The sequence below is a fragment of the Bubalus bubalis genome, chromosome 5, assembly GCF_019923935.1.
Source record: "Bubalus bubalis isolate 160015118507 breed Murrah chromosome 5, NDDB_SH_1, whole genome shotgun sequence".
Taxonomy (NCBI): Eukaryota; Metazoa; Chordata; class Mammalia; order Artiodactyla; family Bovidae; genus Bubalus; species Bubalus bubalis.
In genome coordinates, this window is record NC_059161.1 from 127,335,087 (window position 1) to 127,355,118 (window position 20,032).

A 20,032-nucleotide genomic window follows, 5' to 3' on the forward strand; every position below is an offset into this window, starting at 1 on the left:
GTCACTTATCGGGGAAGTAGGTCGAAGGGAAAAGAAAGGAGGCCCTTGTGGCCCAGGCTGCCGCCACCCGGGCAGTGATTGGCGTCGACTCTGCAAACAGAAGGCAGCTGCTGTTCTCAGCCACGGACCGTGAATTTTTAATAGCAAGAAAATCAGATTGCACCGTCCCAGGAAATGGTGTCACAAGCCCAAGCGCTGACTTTTTTTTTTTTTAAGAAATTGAGGCATTTATTATAATTTGCAGATGCACAGGTTCTAAGTGTAGATTTTGATTAGCTCTGACAGTTGTATACATCGACATAACCACCACCCCACACCAGATACAGAAGACTTCCACCACCCGGAAAGTTCCCTGGTGCCCTTGGCAGCCTCCCGCCATAAACCAAGCCCCCCACCCCCCATCCCCCGCACCGAGGCGGCCGCTGTCCTGACTTCCATCACCACGGATTAGTTTTGCCTGTTCCGCAACATCATAGAAATGGAACCACAGGGCATGTGTTCTTTTGTGTCTGAGTCTGAAGACTAACTTTTAAAACTAATAAAAGAGGAGAGGGGAGCCTGCCATATTCTTTGAAAGAAAAAAGTGTCGTCGTGGGTCTGGGGCCTTGGACAGGCGGGTGTCCTGGGTGTGGTCAGGCGCATGGATCCCCATGTCCACCGGCCGCAGTGAGACTGCGGTCACTCGATGCGTAGCCCCCTCCCTCCCAGCCTGTCCAACATGCCCCTTGCTTCTGCAGTCGTGCCCAGCTCCAGCCTGGCCCTGGACGGACCCCGGGGGCTGAGACGGGTCCCCTCAGGGACACATTCTGTGCTCTCAAGGTCCGGGCCCTGGTGGACGGACGCCCCAGCCCCCAGCACCTCCTGGGGGCTAGGAGTGACGCTGTATGAGGCAGGGTCTCTGGCCGGCCTGCGTTGTCCACACGCGCTTTCAGAGGCACAGACGGAGGGGCAGAGACAAGACCTGAGCCCGCGCGGCCTGGCCCAGGGTCTGTGCCCAGCCCTCCCCTGCCCCGCCTGGGCCCCGGGGACGTCTGCCTGCAGTGCACCAGAGTTGTCTAGGGACGCCTCTGGTCTGCCTGGGCTCAGAGTGACCCCCGTGTGGGCTTGCTAAAGAACGGAGCCACCTGCCTGAAGAGGTGGGACGGAGCCTTCTTCATGCAAGTCCTGGGCTCTTTGCCAGCCCCCCACCCCACATTCCTGTCTTTCAGGGAGCCTGGCTGGCCACTTCTCATTTGCCCATCCAACCACACTCTGTTGGAACATGTCTGTCTTCCCAGCCTCGCGTGGGGGCCTTATCCACACCTGAGTCCTACCCGTGAGGAACGGGCCAGCTTGCCTGCTCAGGGTCACTCAGGAGGGAAATGGGGCTGGGGGGTGAGGTCGGGTGTGACCCCCAGGCGGTGCTGCCTGTGGAGGGCCAGGTGAGGGGCCTGGGGACGGGACCAGAGGCAGCTGGCTGTAGGGGGGGCAGTCACAGGGCTGGCACTGACCTGGCCGCTGTCCAGTGACCCCAGGCCTCAGGACGGGGGTCACCCCCGTCCCAGAGCCGTGCACGCAGGCCCAGCCCCGGGCGAGGGGGCCTACCCGGCCCGTGGTTCCCAGGGGCCGTAGCTTCCCTGTAGCCTGGCCGACAGGCCCGAGGTGGGCCGTGCAGGGGGACAGCTGCTCAGGCCTCAGGTTTCCAGCAGAGCCAGCGTCCGGCCCAGCCACTTCCTCTGTGCCTTGTGACCTTGTGGTCGCTCAGCGCGGTTTCCTGGGCTGGGGTGCCGGCCTGTGGTCTCAGTGTTTGTCCAACCGCTTACCCCAGGGGGCAGTGGAGAAAATCAATTGCTAAAAAACAAAAACAAGCCGGCTGTCTGCCTGCTGTGAAGCTGTTTATGGCCTTAGAAGCTGCAGCGTGGACCGTGGCCTACACTGGGCCCGGCTCTGCCCTTGTGGCTCTGGGCCCGGGTCACGGTCAAGGCTGGCTCTGCCTCCCGTGGGGGCAGCGAGGGGAGATGGACACGAGAGACGGGACGGGGGCTGAGGACGCGTCAGGCAGGCGGAGAGGCATCTCTGGCAGGAGGAGCCTTCCGGGGTGGTGCGGCCTTGGGGGAGCCTTGAGATGTGAACCTCGTCCTTCCCGTGGGGGGCTGTGACCTTGGAGCTGCAGGTGGTTCAGCGGGGGACAGGGTGCTGTCCACCCTGCCTGCTGGGTTGGGGGACGGGGAACTCACAGGCCCCACCCCTTCTGTGTGTGGTGATGTGGTCAGTCCAGGCCCTGGGATGCACTCTTGTTTTGCCCATTGTGAAAAGTCCGTTTTCCGAGTTGAGGTGTGGAAGGGGTTAACCCTGAGGCCCTTTCAGGTGGTCCCCACCCTGGGCGACCGCCCCCAGCAGTGTCCTCCTGGTCTGCCAGGGCTGTGGACGCTTCTTCCCCATCCCTTCCTTCTCCTGTTCTTCAGCTCAAACAGCTCAGAACCTGGAGGCCGAATATATCTGCCCCCAACCCCCCTACCCCTGTGGCAATTTAGTGGAGAGCTAGGGCACTCCCTGCCAGGTCACCCTTGAGAACGCCATCGTGGGTCCCCGGAATGAAGACCATCACCCCACCTAGTCTGTGAGATCCCCTCGGGAGAAACTTGTGCATCATTTTTTAAAGCCTTTGTTTTTCTTGTTTTGAAGTGACATTTGTGTTCACTGTAGAAAGGAAAACATAAAAAATAACTGGAGAAAATAAAAAACTCTCATAATTTTGCCACCGAGAGTGTTCTTGCCTGGAGAATCCCAGGGATGGAGGAGCCTAGCGGGCTGCCGTCTATGGGGTTGCACAGAGTCGGACACGACTGAAGCAACTTAGCAGCAGCAGCAGCAGAGATAGCTGCTGTTAATATTTTGAAGTGTGTTTCTTGTCCTTTTATTTATTTATTTTTTTGGCTGTCGCATGTGGGATCTTCGTTTCTTGACCAGTGATCAAATCCATGCTGCCTACAATGGAAGCGAGGCGTCTTAACCACTGGACCACCAGGGCAGAGGGAGCACCCTGTCCTTTCTCCTGTGCCCGCATTCACATCTTATGTGATTTGTTCGGATCGTGTGTGTAGTAGCATCACGCTGACTTTCCCGCTCCCCAGCCTGTCCTGGCCCCGCCTTCTCCAGAGGGTGCCGTTGGGGCTTGTGTAACCACTGACCTGGACTCCAGCCCGTTCATATATGTAATGCTTTCCTGGTGGCCCAGAGGGTAAAGCATCTGCCTGCAATGCGTGGGACCCGGGCTCGATCCCTGGCTCGGGAAGATCCCCTGGAGAAGGAAAAGGCAACCCACTGTGGTACTCTTGCCTGGAGAATCCCAAGGACAGAGATGCCTGGTGGGCTACCATCCACAGGGTCGAAAAGAGTCGGACACGACTGAGCAATTTCACTTTCACTTTTTTTTCCTTTAGTGAGATCTCTAGGTTCTTTACAGGTTCTTCCTTTCGGGTTTGGGTTTTGGTGTTTTCACGAAGCCTTGGGGACCCTCTGTGATGGAGAACCTGTGTGCATTTCTAGCTGCTGCTTTGGGCTGGCTTCTCGGAGGGGAAGTTGCCTGGTCAGAGGGCCCCTAAGCCACACTGCCATCCAGGAAGTGTGCCCGGGACAGTCCCCTGGGAGGACGGGACATACTGCCCCAGCTGGTAGCAACAGGCCTCTCACTTCTACCTGCAAGAATCCTCCTGCAACGCAGGCGACCCGGCTTCGATCCCTGGGTCAGGAGAATCCCCTGGAGAATTCCACGGACAGAGGAGCCTGGTGGGCTACAGTTCATGAGTTCACAGAGTCAGACACAATTGAGCGACTAACTGCTTGGGCGTCCCTGGTGGCTCAAATGGTCAAGTTACCAAGAAGTTACCCGTTTGTCGTGTTTATTGATTGTGTTTTTTGTCTTCTGTTAGTTTGTATTTATGGTCTTGGCCCGTTTATTGTTGGGGTCTTATTGTTGGGTAGTTTTCTTATTGATTTATATGCCTTTTAACTTTCTTTAAAATACTTAACGGACTTTATTTTTCAGGCAGTTTTAGGTTTACAGGGGAGTGGAGTGGAGAGCACTTGGCGTCGCTCTGTGTCCGCCTCCGTCCCGATGTGATTTCCTGTGTCGTCAGACTATGGTTCTGATACCGTAAAAGTCACGCGTACTGTCCCACGCAAGGACTAGCAAACCCCCAGCCCCACCCCTTGGCCAGATGGCTCGCGGCCTGTTTGGGGGCAGCTGTGGGCTAAGTTCGGTCTTTACACGGTTGAACGATGGTCACGAGAGGAGTGTTTGGTGACCTGGGAAAGTGGTAGGACCTTCAGGGTTTGGCGCCCACATAGGACGCTTTGCTTGCACACCTTTGCTGACGCGTCAACTGTGGCAGCTTCTACACGGTGGTGGAGCCGAGGGGCCGTGAGAGGCGGCCGTGGCCTTGCAGAGCCCGGAGCGTTTGCCGCCTGCCCGTGGATGGAAGGCGCCCAGAGCCCTGTGGGGACTGGAAGGCAGGCCGGAGGGTGCGGAGATGACGCTGGTCATAGGGGCTTCCTCTGGCCTCTGTCCCTGGGGGCTCTGTGTGTCTCCTGGCCGGGCTCTGCTGCCCTCATGGCCTGCCCTTTCCATGAGGCTTCCTTGCAGACAGGGGTGGGCTCAGAGCTGCCCCGACATCCAGCGTGCAGAAGGTATTCAGGGTAGAGGCGTGGTCTGCTGGGCCACCCTTGGCGGGTACCCAGCCTCCGAGCTCAGATCAGACCCCACGGGAAGGGGGTGGTGGAGGGTTGCCCCATGCCTGCCTGCGGGGCTGCAGAGCAGCCTTCGCAGCATCCCTGTGTCTGGAGTTCCTGCCCTTGAACCCGTCCTTCTATGGAAAGTGTCCCCCTGCCCCGTGCTCCCCAACTGTTGGGAACAGAATCACAGCCCCCCCAAAAGACAACGGTGAAGCCCCCAGCCTTGGAGCCTATAGATGTGACCTGATTAGGAAATAGTCCCTGCAGCAGGAACCAAGACAAGGTCGTGCTGTGTTTGGATGGGCCCGACACCCGGGGACCAGTCATCTTCTCAGAGGGAGGCTTAGACACAGACCCCGGGGGAGGAGGGCGTGTTAAGACGGAGGCAAGCAGCCACAGACCAGGGGCCGTCTGGGATTGCTGACAACGACCAGAAGCTGGAAGAGGCTGAGAACGGTTCTTCCCAGAGTCTTTCGTGGGAGCTTGGCCCTGCCAGCACCTTGATTTTTAATATTTAATTTATTTATGTATGAATGTTTATTTTATTGATGGATTGATATTTATTTTATTTATTTTACTGATTTGGCTGTGCTGGGTCTTAGTTGCAGTGTGTGGGATCTAGCTCCCCTACCAGGGATCGAACCTGGGCCCCCTGCATTGGGAGTGCAGAGTGTTAGCCACTGGACCACCAGGGAAGTCCTCCGCACCTTGACTTTTGACTTCTGGCCTCCGGGACTGTCAGAGAAGCAGTCTCTGCTGATAAGAGCTGCCCAGTTTGCGGGGGGTTCGACTGCACCGCTCGTCTGTGGGGACAGTAGCCCGGTCTGGAGGCTATGTTGTCAGGGAGGAGGGCTTGAACTGGACGTGTCCCTGGCATCGGGCTCTCCCTCCAGTCTGCTTTTCCATTTTGAGGAGAACACTCTGTCGGGGAGGGCTGTGTCCCGAGCCCGATGCCTGACCCCAAGGTAGGGGTGCGCCCCTCTTTCCTGCGTGGGTGGGTGCAGGGGGGAGGGGAGCGGTCAGAAGCCGGCCCGAGGAGGCCCGAGGAGGCTCCAGGGACCGCTGCCCAGCCAGCAAGGGAAGCTTTCACTTTCTTCGGCAGTGCCGCGGGGCAGGCTATTTGTTTAAACAACCCCAAAGAAAACCATTTGGCCAAACTGTTAAGTTTCTAAACAGTTTACTTCCCTGGTGTTTAAACAAAGTCCTCCCCAGGCCCTGTGTCTGGTCCCAGGGAGGGGGTTGGCCTCTCTCCCTGCTGGGCCGGCCCAGCGCCCTGCGCCCACTCCAAGGCCAGCTGCTACCTGCAGCTCCTGCGAACAGCCCTGTAGGTCGCCTGGGTGAGCGCCTGCCGACCAAGGCTCCAGGCCCGCTTTGTGGTCTTCTCTCTGCAGCTGCCCCGCCGACCTGGCCCGGGACAGCACGCCCCACGTCTCCGTGTTGGGCTTCACCTGGTCAGAGCTTCAGGCTGACCGTGGCCAGACCTTGGCTCTCTCCTGGGGATCCTGGTCTCTGCGTGTTTTTTTTTTTTTCTTGCAAAGCTCAACTAAAAACCTAAAAGGCTCCGTGACCCAAGGGGTGTCAGAGGACCCCCAAACCTGGTTTGGAGTCAGTCAACACCTGGGATTTATCCCAGCGTTTAATTACTGCCTCAGCCACAGAGACTTGATTCTAAGAAGCACTGATGATGGGGCTCCCTGATGGTGGGGTGTGCTCCAGGCTTTGTATTGACTGGTTAAGGGCTGGGTCTGGGCACCCTTCGCCCCGGTGGCTCCGCGCCCATCGGGGACAGGCTACTGGAATCTGTTGCATCCGTGGTCACAGCCCCTGGATCCCAGAGGCTCCTGCGGACCCCAGACCCCTAGTCTCAGCTGGCCCCCTTCGCAGGTGCCCATGACCCCCGCTTTCCTCCCCGCGCTGGTTCATTAACGGTCTTGCTCACTGAAGGCCTGTGTCCTGCAACTGCAGGAGCACCCTGTGGGCAGTTCCCATATCTCTTCTGTCCACTCCCAACCCCAGCACCTGGTTCGGGGCCTGGCCTGAAGCTGCTGCCCACAGGCCAGTGCACTGACCGTGGGCTTCCTGCACGTGCCAGCTCCGGGGATTGAAGTGTTCATGGTACCTTATTTTTCCCACTTGCTGCTGTGTGTCCTTGGGTGAGGAGCTTAACCTCTGTGTGTCGGGGTTCCTCTGCAGTAAAACGAAGCATGAACCCATCTCAGAGGTTGGTGTGAGGATGGTGCTATCTCGGATAACTGTGTCTGTAGAATCATGGGAGCAGGGATGGGTGAAACAGGCTCAAAATAAGTTTGGGAACCGAGTATCTGGTTCCCTAAGGAACCAGCATTTTCTGGGCACTCTTGCCAGCTACCATGGGGGCAGATTAGGGCAGAACCCGCCATAGAGTTTGGTTTATGGTTCTTGATGTCAGGGCTAGATGGGGATTCCCATCAGGTCAGGCTGATTCTTCACTGCAAATGAGGAAAACAAGGCCCAGAGAGGGCTAGGGACCTGCTCCACATCACACAGCAGGAGCGGGTCCAGGAAGTATCTGCCCTGAGTCCTCCCTGCTTGTCCTGGGATATTGGCACCTGCTCTAGGCAGGGCCTTGTGTTGGGGGGCTGCAGAGAGCAGAGTGGGGTACGGGCCAGCATCCCTGTGAGGCAGTAGGCGGGGTGGTGCCTGTGTGTGTGGTCCCTCTGACCACTTGGAGGGGAGGCAGGAATGGCTTCCTGGAGGAGGAGGCAGCCCGTGACCTGGCCCTTGAAAAGCAGCCCTGATGTTCCTAGAACATTTTGGGAATGGAGCGCAGCAGAACTCCCCTCCTCTCTGTCCGCCATACCCCAAGCCAGAACTTGCATCAGCACCTCTAGCTAAATCTGAGTTCGGGGGAGGTTTCCAATGAAGCGGGGTGCCTGGGCACCTTCTCCAGCACTCCCTGCACCTCCCGTTTTCCCCCATCTGCCTCAGTTTTCCCAGCCCTCAGTTCGTGAAGCCATTGCTGTCCGTGAACACCCTCTAGTGGGGGAATCGGGTTACGAACACGGGGCCTCGGATCAAGTTCCTGCCCTCACTGGAAACGCAAGGCGGGCTGACCCCAGAATCACTCCGCAAAACAGCGGTTCCGAGGGCTCCACCCTGAGGCAAGAAGCTGATTGGCTGTTTGAGGCCTGTGGCTGGACCAGGCATGAGGAGACCGCGCAGTCGGGTGCAGAGCCCGGTCCTGGGGGCCTTGGAGTGAGAGGTGCCAGGTTGGTCCCCACCCTGTCCGCATCCCTCCCTGATGTGTGACTTCAGGCGAGTCCTTGCCCGTTCTGGGCCTTTCGTCAGACCAGGCAAGGGGCCCCCCCGAATGCTAGAGGTGGCCTCTGAGCATAATCTTTTTGCTTTTCTGGATCCTCGAGACCAGAAAGGGCCAGAGTGAGTGAACGGGTGGTGGTGGGGTGGGCCACATCCTGGGCCCAGCAGCCTCTGGGGGTGTCCGGGTCAGGGCTGGCCAGCACCCCTGGAGCCCTACACATGAGGCTCTGTGTAGTAGCACACGAGGCTACCTCGGCCGAAAGTTCTGATGACTCCCTGGGAGGATCCAGGACGTGTTTTGTTCAGGGCAGCTTCTGCTCAGAGACCGAGGCTGTCTTTGCCAATGACTTATCTAACACAGGTTCACTGTGGGGAGCTATGATTTATGCTATTAATAGTTCACAAGCCAGTACTGTAAGGAATACTGTCTCTTAATAAGTCAGTAAAGAAATAATATTGTTGTTGTTTTGTCACTAAGTCGTGTCCGACTCTTTGCGACCCTATGGACTGCAGCACGCCAGGCTCCCCTGTCCTTCAGTGTCTCTTGGAGTTTGGTTGGTGATGCCATCCAACCATCTCATCTTCTGCTGCCCCCATCTCTTTTTGCCTTCACTCTTTCCCAGCATCAGGGTCTTTTCCAATGAGTTGACTTTTCCCATCAGGTGGCCAAAGTATTGGAGCTTCAGCTTTAGCATCAGTCCTTGCAGTGAATATTCAAGGTTGATTTCCTTTACAACTGACTGATTTGTTGTCCTTGAAGTCCAAGGGATGCTCAAGAATCTTCTCCAACACCACGGTTCGAAAGCATCCATTCTTTGGTGCTCAGCCTTCTTTATGGTCCAACTCTCACATCCATGTACTCAAAACCATTTACGTTATTGTTCCAGGCAAAGGGGAGGCAAGAACAGTTAAAGTGTGCCTTTCGACGAGTTGGTTCTCTGTAGAGTCAGTCCATCCAGTTAAAAGCTGCATATCGGCTGCTGGCTCAGGTCCCTTGCTAGTGGGTGACAGCGTCTGTTGGGTGGGCAAGGTGGGCTGCTGTCAAGGGCATCACTCGGGGGCCCTTACGCGCCTCTCCCACTGTCTGTGTGGGGGAGCCTTTTCAGGGCAGGAACAGCTGTTTCCTCCCTTCCCGGGATGGCCGCACACTTTCACAGCACTGCTGACCGGGAGTGGCCTGGCCATGGCTGGAGCTCTCAAGATCTTTGGAGAGCCGTGTAGGTCAGCCAAGAGCCTCCTTGCCCAGGACTCACAGACTTTCAGTATTTAGAGTCTAAATGTCCTTTGAGTCATTGTCCCTATCAAGAAGCCTCCCAGCAGAGCCTAGAGTCCGTCACCAGCTGAACTTATCAGCCATGAAAGTTGTCAATGACGTTACCCTGGCTGGGCTTCCTCATGTCAACAGATTCACCTTTAGATCACAACAGCTTCACTTAAGTCGTAAACAAGCCAATTGGAAATCACAGCAAATCAATAACACAGCAAAGCACAATACGGCCGGGGTGACAAAGGGGAAGGAGGGGCGCCTGCCGCCCAGGCGCCTACCCATGTTGGTGAGATGGCCACCTGGGAAGGATGGACTCGTTGTGATGTGCGTGGTCACGGGACTTGAAGCCGCCTTGCTGGGTGGGTATAGGGAGGCAGGGTGGTCTTTGGGGAAGAGGTGGCATGTAAGTCCAGTTGGAGCTTTGAGGAGTATGGTGAGCAAGCAGGGCCTGGAGCCCAGAGCCTGGGCAGGACTGGTAACTGGGGCTGTTTGTGGCCAGGAGAGGGGCTTGCAGGGGAGAAGGCGGGCTGAGCATGAAGCAGCTCTCACAGTAGCTGAAGTCAGATGGCTGTGTGGCTTTCGACTGGCTGCTTAACCTTTCTGTGCCTCTGTTGTCTTGTCTGTAAGACGGTGATAGAAATGGCGCCAGGTGAGCTAGGGATCATGTAGGAAGATCCCGTGAATATTCCCTAACCTTACCTGCCCTGGGGAAGGAAGCCCCGGGGGCCTGGCTGAGCCCCTCCCCTGCCGCAACCCCCACCCCCACCCCTTCCCTGCAGGCCCGCCGTGCCGCCCACCTCTGACCCCGCTGCTTGTGTGTGTCGCTCACAGGGGCGGAGGAGGTGCTGCTGCTGGCCCGGCGGACAGACCTGCGGAGGATCTCGCTGGACACGCCGGACTTCACGGACATCGTGCTGCAGGTGGACGACATCCGGCACGCCATCGCCATCGACTACGACCCGCTGGAGGGCTACGTCTACTGGACGGACGACGAGGTGCGGGCCATCCGCAGGGCGTACCTGGACGGGTCGGGGGCGCAGACGCTGGTCAACACCGAGATCAACGACCCTGACGGCATCGCGGTCGACTGGGTGGCCCGCAACCTCTATTGGACCGACACCGGCACCGACCGCATCGAGGTGACGCGCCTCAACGGCACCTCCCGCAAGATCCTGGTGTCCGAGGACCTGGATGAGCCCCGCGCCATCGTGCTGCACCCCGTGATGGGGTGAGGCTGGGAGCTGGGCCGAGGGGGGCTGGGGGTCCCGGAGCTTTCTCCCCTTCAGGAGGAAGCAGATGTCTGGTTTAGGAGAGCTTGCCTTTCTAATGAGCTCCCTGGTGATGGGCTGATCTGGGAACCAGACTGAGAAGCTCCAACACAGAGCTTGGTTAGGTTTATAGAAAACCCTAGAGACCTTGGGTAAGTCATTTCCCACCCTGGGCTTCAGTCTCCTCGCCTGCGAAATAGCGCTGTCCACCATGAAATTTCTGGGCCAGCAGTGGTGGCGAGAGTGCGGCCGCCGCAGCCCTTACTCCACATGTGCCGAGTCTCTTCTGCGCACGTTCCATGCTGCAGGCACGTTTCCCTCTCGCCCTCACCTGCCGGGGTAGGTCCATTGGAGAACGCTGAAGCCCAGAGAGGTTAAGTGACTTGCCCAAGGTCACACAGCTGGGAGGCAGGACTTGGATCTGGCAGGCTGGTTCCAACTTTCCCTTGTAGGATTCTGTGAATCTTGTCCATCAGGGTAGGAGCCTTTCTGAGACACCGCCCCGCCCCAGCGGCTCAGAGGGTAGCAGCTGAGCACCTTCCTGCAGCTTCATGACCAAGAACATGAAACTGGAAGACCCTAAATGGGGGGCGGGGAGCCCTGAGAGCTCTTGAGGGCTGGGGTTGGGGCTGCAGGGAAGCCCCCGGCCCTCGATGTGGGATGGGCCCCCCTCAGTGGGCCCGAGTCCTGGGCACGGCCTGGAGGAGCTGGGAGGGCGGCGCTGGGAGACAGCCCCGGGGTGATCGCTGGGGGGATGGTAACTGAGCTGCGCGGGCCGTAAGCATGGTAACCAGAGCACCCAGGGGTCTCCGGGTGCTCTTCCTTTTTCCCCTGGGGCTAAGGCTCCAAGTGACCTGACCCTGCAGGAGGCCTGGTGGCCGGCAGGCATGCAGCCCATCTTCCCGGGGAGCCTGTGCTCTCGGCCCTGCTCCGTGTGGAGCTGCCTCTGTCTCTGGAAGCCCAGGGGCGTGGTCCTCGGGGTGGGTCACAGGGCTGTGGCTGGACAGGCCTGGACCTTGAGCCTCGAGCACCGTGGAGCCCAGGGTGGGGCAGTCCGGCAGACAGACACAGCTCCGTATCATCTGCCAGGGAGCAAGACCATACCTCGGGGAGGGCAGGTGGGCGTGAGAGGCCAGTCCCCTGGGTCTGCGGGGCAAGGAGGCAGGAGCTCGTCACCAGTGATGGGAGCCGGGCTCTGGGCTGGGGAGATGGGGACCTGCTCCCTGCCTGCCCTGATGGAGGCTGTCAGGTCAGTGTCTCTGCCAGCCTCACTCGAGGGCCTTGTCCTCCCCTGTGAGATGGGGTCGGGTCCTTCCCAGTGCTGGGTGTGCTCAGGGAACAGTTCTGGATGTTTCCCTGGACTGAAGTGTGCACGCAGACACACAGACACACACACAGACACACACGCATCTCACGCTGTTTCTCGGGCCAATAGACAGCCTGTGGGCTGCTGAGCTTGGCACGCAGGGCCCTTGAGCTCCCTGAAGGAGGTTCCACTCTGCCTCCCTCTCTCCCGCTGGGCGCACGTTCCCTGCGGCCCCGGGACCCTCGGCCGGGTGTCTGATGGCTGCAGTCCCAGAGCCCCAGCTGGTTAAGCCCGTGCTGTTCCCTGCGGAGCTCCTGGTGCTGCCCACGGGCTCAGGCGTGATGAGGGTGGGCACCGTTCTCAGTCCCAGGGGTGGACCCGGGACATGATGGACAGGCAGCCCCACGGACCTGTGCTTCTTCTCCAGCCTCATGTACTGGACAGACTGGGGGGAAAACCCAAAAATCGAGTGCGCCAACCTGGACGGGCAGGAGCGGCACATTCTGGTCAATACCTCCCTGGGCTGGCCCAATGGCCTGGCGCTCGACCTGCAGGAGGGCAAGCTCTACTGGGGAGACGCCAAGACAGACAAAATCGAGGTAAGCGTCCCCACTGTGGGTCCCCCGCTGTTCTGTGGGGGCACGGCCCGTCAGCCCCTGGCCCTGGGGCTTTCCACCTTCTTGGGTCCTGCCTGGAGCACAGGGCAGACCCTTCTGGCGTGTTTCTCAGTGGTGAAGGGCTGCGGGGTGAGTTTTCTGGAGGTGGCCTGAGCGTTCCTGGAGGACTGGCTCGTGTGTCCCTGCCATGGGCTGTCCCCACTTGGGTCTCAGGGTTTGCCTCTGAGCACCCAGTGAGCACCAGCTCTGCTGCACGTCTGGGTAGATGTGCCCAGCAGATGCTCCTCCATCTTTATGCCAAGTCGCTTCAGTCGTGTCCGACTCTTTGCAGCCCATGGACTGTAGCCCGCCAGGCGCCTCTGTCCATGGGATTCTCCAGGCAAGAACACTGGAGTGGGTTGCCATGCCCTCCTCCAGGGGATCTTCCCGACCCAGGGATCGAACCTGCATCTCTTGCATCGTCTCCTGCATCGCAGGTGGATTCTTTACCCCTGAGCCACCGGCTTCTCTGGTGCGCCCCTCAAAGGACAAATTTCGTGAACCTTGGGGGTCAGGCTGTCAGCCCAGGTGCGGACACCCCTCCTAGGGTCCTGTGGAGTCGGGGCTTCGGGAGAACAGCCTCAGGTGAGGGGCCGCGTCTCCTTTCCTGATGGCATCGTTGGACTCCAGGTGGGCGGGGAACCGTCAGAGGAGGCCCCTCCGGGTCAGCCCGGTGACGGGGCGGCTTCCAGCAGTGGTTTCCGTCTCCAAGAGGTTCTGCCCCCGCCAGAGGTTAAGGCGCCGAGCGTCTTCTTTGGCCTGTCTGGCTGCGTTGCCTTGGAGGGGAGAGGGGAGTCTCTTCAGCATGGTCGCGCCCGTGGCCTGGCTCCGGGTTCTGAGCCAGGGCACCGGCAGAAAGGAGCCCCGCGTGGAGTCAGCCGGCTTCCCTTTGAAGCTGGCGGCGGTCCAGCTCCTGCTTCATGGGGCAGCTGCGGCGGGTCCCCCAGGGCGAGTGGGGAGGAGAACCAAGCCCTGGAGCCCACGAGGTGGGGATTCCTCTGGCCTGCACTGGCGGGTGGTGGCGGCACATGAATGGATTTGTGGAACAGGGTCCCGACAGCGGGGTCGGGTGGCAGCAGGGGAGGGGGCTGCAAAGCCTTGCAGGTGGGCCTCCTGCTGCCTCGTCTGTGACAGCGTCCTGGAGGACAGGGTCAGGCCAGCCCAGGTCAGCAGCCCCTCAGGGGGCTTAGCGCGGGGCGGCTCCCAGCGTGGGGTGCGGGTGGGGATGGGTTCGGGGCCGGCTTGCCTGGGGAGACAGCCCTGAGGCGCCCTCCCCAGCCTCAGGGACCAGAGGTGGGCTGGTCAATCAAGGTTGGAGCTGTCTGGGGTGCATGTGGGTGTGGGCTCGCCTCCCTGCAGCCCCAGAGCTGCCTTTGCCTCCTGCCCTACTGACTTGGGTCTGGAGTTCCCCTGCGGCGCCTCCTTAACCCTTGTCCTGAGTCTGGAGCCCTTGGGGCTGGAAGTTCCTGCCACCGGTGATCAGCCCTTCCTGTGACTCCGGCCACACCCGGGGCCCCGGCCTCTCATCCACTTCCCGCTCCCAGCCAGGCTCCCAGCCAGGCTCCCAGCCCCTACCCCTCCGACCTGCCCCTCCTCTCTTGTGCCACGAGATTCAACCTTATTGGTAAAAGTATCTGGGATTTGCTGGCTCCCTATTTAGTCTCAAATCGACGGCCCCTTTGGCCCAGCATCTCCCTCCTTTTCTCTCTGACTTGCTTCTTGGTAGACGCCAAGCCCATGACAGCCTAGTGAGGGTTCTCCCCGCGGCGGATCCATCCATCCAGAGCTTGTTCTCGAGGCCACATGCCCAGCTGCTCCGGCTCTCTCTCCCGGAAGCATCGATTCTTGGGCACTCAGACTTCTTTATGGTCCAACTTTCACATCCGTACACGATGTGGAACAGCCAGAGTTTTTGACTGTATAATGAAATACATAACCCCTTCATGGATCACAGCCTTGTGTGGCAAAGGGACTTGCAGATTTCGTTATATATATATCACAAGTGTAATAAGAATAGAAATAAAGTGCTCAATAAATGTGATGTGCTGAAGCCATCCCCTGACCCTGGCCTGGCAAAGGCCTGTCTTCCACGAAACCCGTCTCTGGTGCCAAAAAAGGCTGGGGACCACAGAGGCAGGAGTCCCGCCCTTTATTAATCCTGAAATAGGCAAAGCATTTACACAGCCCCGTGCGCACACCGTGATTAGGCAAGGTCCCTGGGTGGCAGTTTCAGCCATTCCTGAATAAGAGCAAGGTCGAGTCTTGCCCTCTGTGGCCTTGCGGTATCTTCTAAAGCTTCCTCCCTAGGGGCTTCCCTGGTGGCTAAGACTGTAAAGAATCTGCCTGCCTTGCAGGAGACTGGGATTCAATCCCTGAGTCTGGAAGATCCCCTGGAGAAGGGAATGGCTACACGCTCCAGTGCCTGCAGAATGCCATGGACAGAGGAGCCTGTCGGGCTCCAGTCCACGGAGTCACAAAGAGTTGGACACGACTGAGTGAATACCCTTTCAGTTTCACTTCTCCCCAGGGTTGTTCTGACACCCGGGTACAAGAAGCAGAAGTCTCATGGGCCGACCCCATAGGCCTGTTTGGCCCATCTTTGAGTCAGGAAGTGTCACTTGTGTGTGGGTTACCTGGTACTTGCTGGAGGCCCTAGGGGATCACCCGGACTCCTTGCAGCTCCCCCTACCACCACCCGGATGTCTTACTCAGCCAGGGCCCTGGGGAGCTGGTGTCCTTGCAGCTGACATCTGCTGGTGGTTGTCTGCCGTCAGGGTGGGTGCTCATGGGAAGTACCCGGCGGGGATCACCCCCGCCCCAGGGGGGCAGGCGGGCCAAGGAGGAATCACAGACTAAGATGAAAATACATACGTCCCCCTGCTCCTGACATTTCCTGAGTTGGTGGAGGTGACTTCCAGCACACAGGGAATAAACCCTCATTGGAGGAGTGATGGATGGGCTGTGTGTCCAGGTCCATGAGCCCTGGGGAAGAAGGGTGCAGGACCCCTGAGCAACGGGGCCACAAGCTCTGCGGGTGTGTGTGGGTATGTGTGTAAGATCTTTTGAATTACGTGAATCAAAATAACCAGGGCAGTTTGGGGTTTTATGTGAGTATAGTTATTCCATCAGAGAGCAGAACTCTTTTTCCTTGTTTTTTTTTTTTTAATGTGGGCTATTTCTAAAGTCTTTATCAAATTTGTTACAACACTGCTTCCTTTTTCTTAAAAATGTTTTGGGTATTTTTTGGCCTTGAAGCATGTGGGATCCCAGCTCCCTGACCAGACATCGAATCCACATCCCCCGCATTGGATGGCGAAGTCCCACCCACTGGACCACCAGGAAAGTCCCTCTTTTTCCTTTAAGAGTCATGCTTTCAAAGTATTGGTCCTGGGAATCACACCCCTTTGCATGGCTAAGTGCTGGAAACAGCATTCAGTGTAAGGAAAGTGCAGTTCAGGCGACTTTTTGAGGTCCTCTGGTTTGTGGGTGGCCATGCAGACCCCGCTGGAGAAGGCAGTGGCACCCCACTCCAGTACTCTTGCTTGGAAAATCCCATGGACGGAGGAGCCTGGTGGGCTGCAGTCCATGGGGTCGCTGGGAGTCGGACATGACTGACTTCCCTTTCACTTTTCACTTTCATGCATTGGAGAAGGAAATGGCAACCCACTCCAGTGTTCTTTCCTGGAGAATCCCAGGGATGGGGGAGCCTTGTGGGCTGCCATCTATGGGGTCGCACAGAGTTGGACACGACTAAAGCGACCTAGCAGCAGCAGCAGCAGCAGCATGCAGACCCCGCAGCAGTGGGTCCTGCCCCTTGGACACGGCCGAGGGTGGGCTTCTCTGGGGTCTGCCCCCCCTTCCTCCCTTCGCACAGCTGCTGTTCTGCAGGTTGTGCAATGAGCTGGTCGGGGGATGGGTGTGTTCTTCCTGCCACCCGCCACTTCCCCTACCCCAGACCTGGGTCTGGAGTGTGAGGTCAGCTGAGCATAGGAGGCTGGAGGCCTAGAGGTCAGAGAGAGCACGCTGCACGCGGGCCCCTTCCACATCTGGCTTGGCCATTTGGACATAACTTCCTGGAGGCATCTAGTTTCCTTTCCTGAAAATCAAGGGCAGGGGAACTTCTCGATCAGGGGTTGAAAACTGTGGACCGGAGGCCAGACTGCCTGATTTGTGCCACTATCAAATGCTTGGGGGTTTCTACACTTACCTTTTTGCTGACCTGCATGGCTCGTGGGATCTTAGTTCATCAACCAGGGATTGAACCTGGGCCCAGCAATGAAAGTTCCGAGTCCTAACCACTGGACCATCAAGGAATTTCTTACACTTTTAAATGAAAACAATCAAAGGAGTGGTATCTCATGGCATGTGAAATTTATATGAAATCCCAATTTTTTTGTTTTTTGCACAAATGAAGTGTTACTGGGACATGTTCCATTCTGTTCAGCTGCTCAGTCATGTCCGACTCTTTGCAACCCCATGGACTGCAGCACTCCAGGCTTCCCTGTCCTGGAGGTTATTCAAACTCATGTCCATTGAGTTGGTGATGCCATCCAACCATCTCATCCTCTGTTGTCCCCTTCTCCTCCTGCCTTCAATCTTTCCCAGCATCAGAGTTTTTTTCCAGTGATTCAGTTCTTCGCATCAGGTGGCCAAAGTGTTGGAGCTTTAGCTTCATCATCAGTCCTTCCAATGAATATTTAGGACTGATTTCCTTTAGGATGGACCAGTTGGATCTCCTTTCAGTCCAGGGGACTCTCAAGAGTCTTCTCCAATACCACAGTTCAAAAGCATCAGTTCTTCGGCACTCAGCTGTCTTCATAGTCCAACTCTCACATCCATACATGACTACTGGAAAAACCAAAGCTTTGACTAGACGGACCTTCGTTAGCAAAGTAATGTCTCTGCTTTTTTTTTTTTTTAATATAAATTTATTTATTTTAATTGGAGGCTAATTACTTTACAGTATTGTATTGGTTTTGCCATACATCAACATGAATCCACCATGGGTTGTCTCTGCTTTTTAATACACTGTCTAGGTTGGTCATAACTTTTCTTCCAAGGAGCAAGCATCTTTTAATTTCATGGCTGCAGTTACCATCTGCAGTGATTTTGGAGCCCCCCAAAATAAAGTCTCTCACTGTTTCCATTGTCTTCCCTTCTATTTGCTATGAAGTGAGGGGACCAGATGCCATGATCTTAGTTTTCTGAATGTTGAGTTTTAAGCCAACTTTTTCAGTCTCCTCTTTCACTTTCAACAAGAGGCTCTTTAGTTCTTCTTCGCTTTCTGCCATAAGGGTGGTGTCATCTGCATATCTGAGATATTGGGACGCACTCACACTTATTTTAGGCTCCCTCCATGGCTGTTTTTCTGTGACAATAACCTTATGGCCTCAAAGCTGAAAATATTTACGCTCCTTTTCAGAAACTGCTTGCTAGCCCCTCTCCTGGATGGTCCGCCTCCCATGCTCTCTTCTGGCCCCCATGTTGTCGATCTCCCAGGTTCGGATTTGTTCTTTCTGGATTCTGTTCTGATGCGTTGCCCACCCCGGAGGCTGTTGGATGGGTTCCCATGCCTATCTCCTCGCCCTCCGTTAGAGGGTCCAGGGAAGGTAGGGGTCCCTGAGTTGGGCCCAGAGGGAGCCTGGGGGGCTGACATGTGTCTCCCTGTAGACAGGCTGCACTCATCTGCTCCAGGATTTGGGAAAGGCCTGGCCCAGCAGAGTTACTTTAACAGATCTGTTGGGTTTGGTCAAGGTGTGCTGAAAGCTGCTGTGAAAAAGGCTGCCGTGGGATCATTTATTTTCTTGAGTGTTTGAGTCTTGATGTTCTTCCAAGTTGGAGGGCTTGCTGGGTGTTTCATGGGGTCTGTAATTGTGCAAAGAGGAAGCGGGGAGGGCTTCCAAGGCAGAGGGGTGCCCTGCCAGCCCAGAGCCACGGGTCTGTGCCTGTGATGGGAGCCACCAGCCTGGCCCCGGGGAGCAGCTCACAGCCTCCCCCACTTTGTTCTGGAAAATCGAGACGGTGGGATGGGGCGGGGGAGCAGGCAGAAACAGGGAGGTGCTTCTGGGCAGCGTCCGCCCCCCTCAATCATCCTGGGTCTTCCGTGGGCTCACGTTCATCATTCCTAAGCTGGGAAAATGTACTTCCTCACATCAGTCAGTAGAACGTGTGCTTACTTATGTCTGGAATGGAGTTATTAAAGGAAATGAAGAAAATGTGGACCTAGAGAAGGACGAGAAAGGTCTCTAAAGAGATACTGCTGACCCTTCAGTGTATAGCAGGCGGAGTCTTTACTTTTCAGACGTGGATTGTTTTTGTTGTACTGATCTGTATCCACAGCCCCTGCCTAACCCTGGGTATTCAGTGTCAGAGAAGGAGCAAGCGTGTTGCTTGTGTGTTTGTGAGTGTGAGACGGGCCGTGTGTTCTTGGAGACGCTCTTCCTCTTGCTGTGCACTTCCTCAGGCAAGACCCCTTTCCCAGGTCCAAGCGCTCTGTAAAGCATGTGTTCACCATCTTTATGTGCCTTCATGTTGTGGGGCCAAAACCAGAACCAGCACCCTGGACCAGCTTGGAGTGCTCCTGCATCCGTCGCCTGACCTCTGGGGCTAACCCGTGGGCCAGGAGTGGAGCCCAGAGCTCTACCCAGAAATCCTGCTGCCCGAGGTCTGCAAGCCAGCTCGTGACACAGGAGATGGTCCCTCACCTGGGCGGCTCATTGCGCCCCTTTTGATGTAATTGCCCCTGATGGGGCCCAGCCACAGTTGTTTGGTTAAGTTCCCAGGGTGACTTAGCTGCTCCCCTTAACTGCAGGTGGACAGACTGAGGTCCATGGGGTGCAGGGACTCGGCCGTGGACAGAGCAGGGGTGGGGTCCCTGGCTGCAGGGTCCAGAGCTGCCTGTCCTGCCCCCCACCGTTTGACCCAGCAGTTTTGAGTTCTGTCCTGTGCTGCCCAACAACAGAGGACCTAAGTCTTTTCTGTTCAGCACATACCCGATCTGTCTTACGCGTGTGCCACCTGCACAGCAGAAGGCTTGGGTCCTCTCTGATGAGCTGGAAATACAATCTGGCTGCACGAGGCCTGTTGAGACTTGCCTTTAATTCACCGTGTCTCTTTGATCCTGGCCTGAGAGCCCAAAGTTCGGATGTTGCGTTTTTATCGTCTTCCTTTGCACATCGGCTTCTGCTGATCGCCTGTCATCACAAGCACGTCTTACCCTGTTTGTCTCTGTGTTTCGGTTGGTTAAGGCGTTCTTATGTTTGACAGTACTTTTCTCATCTGTGGCTTTCGTGGTTGATGCTTTTAATCGGCACTGACTCTTCAAGAAGATTTAGCTTTTACATCTCAGAGTCAACGGCCACCAGCGTGTAGCTGGGAGGGCTTCCCTGGTGGCTCAGCGGTAAAGAAGCCACCTGCCAATGCAGGAGATGCAGGTTTGATCCCAGGGTTGGGAAGATCCCATGGAGTAGGAAATGGCAACCCTCTCTAGTGTTGTGCCCAGGAAATCCTGTGGACAGAGGAGCCT

General features: G+C 57.0%; 1 protein-coding gene across 3 annotated transcripts in view; it reads left to right on the forward strand.

The window, feature by feature from the left end:
• Positions 1-20,032, forward strand: part of LRP5 (LDL receptor related protein 5) — a 123,100-nt gene that overhangs the window by 60,448 nt on the left and 42,620 nt on the right. For all 3 annotated transcript variants that reach the window (XM_025286832.3, XM_025286830.3, XM_025286831.3), the window contains exons 6-7: positions 10,109-10,505; positions 12,279-12,450. In XM_025286832.3, the coding sequence (XP_025142617.3) occupies positions 10,109-10,505; positions 12,279-12,450 (569 nt within the window). The remainder of the gene's footprint in view (positions 1-10,108; positions 10,506-12,278; positions 12,451-20,032) is intronic.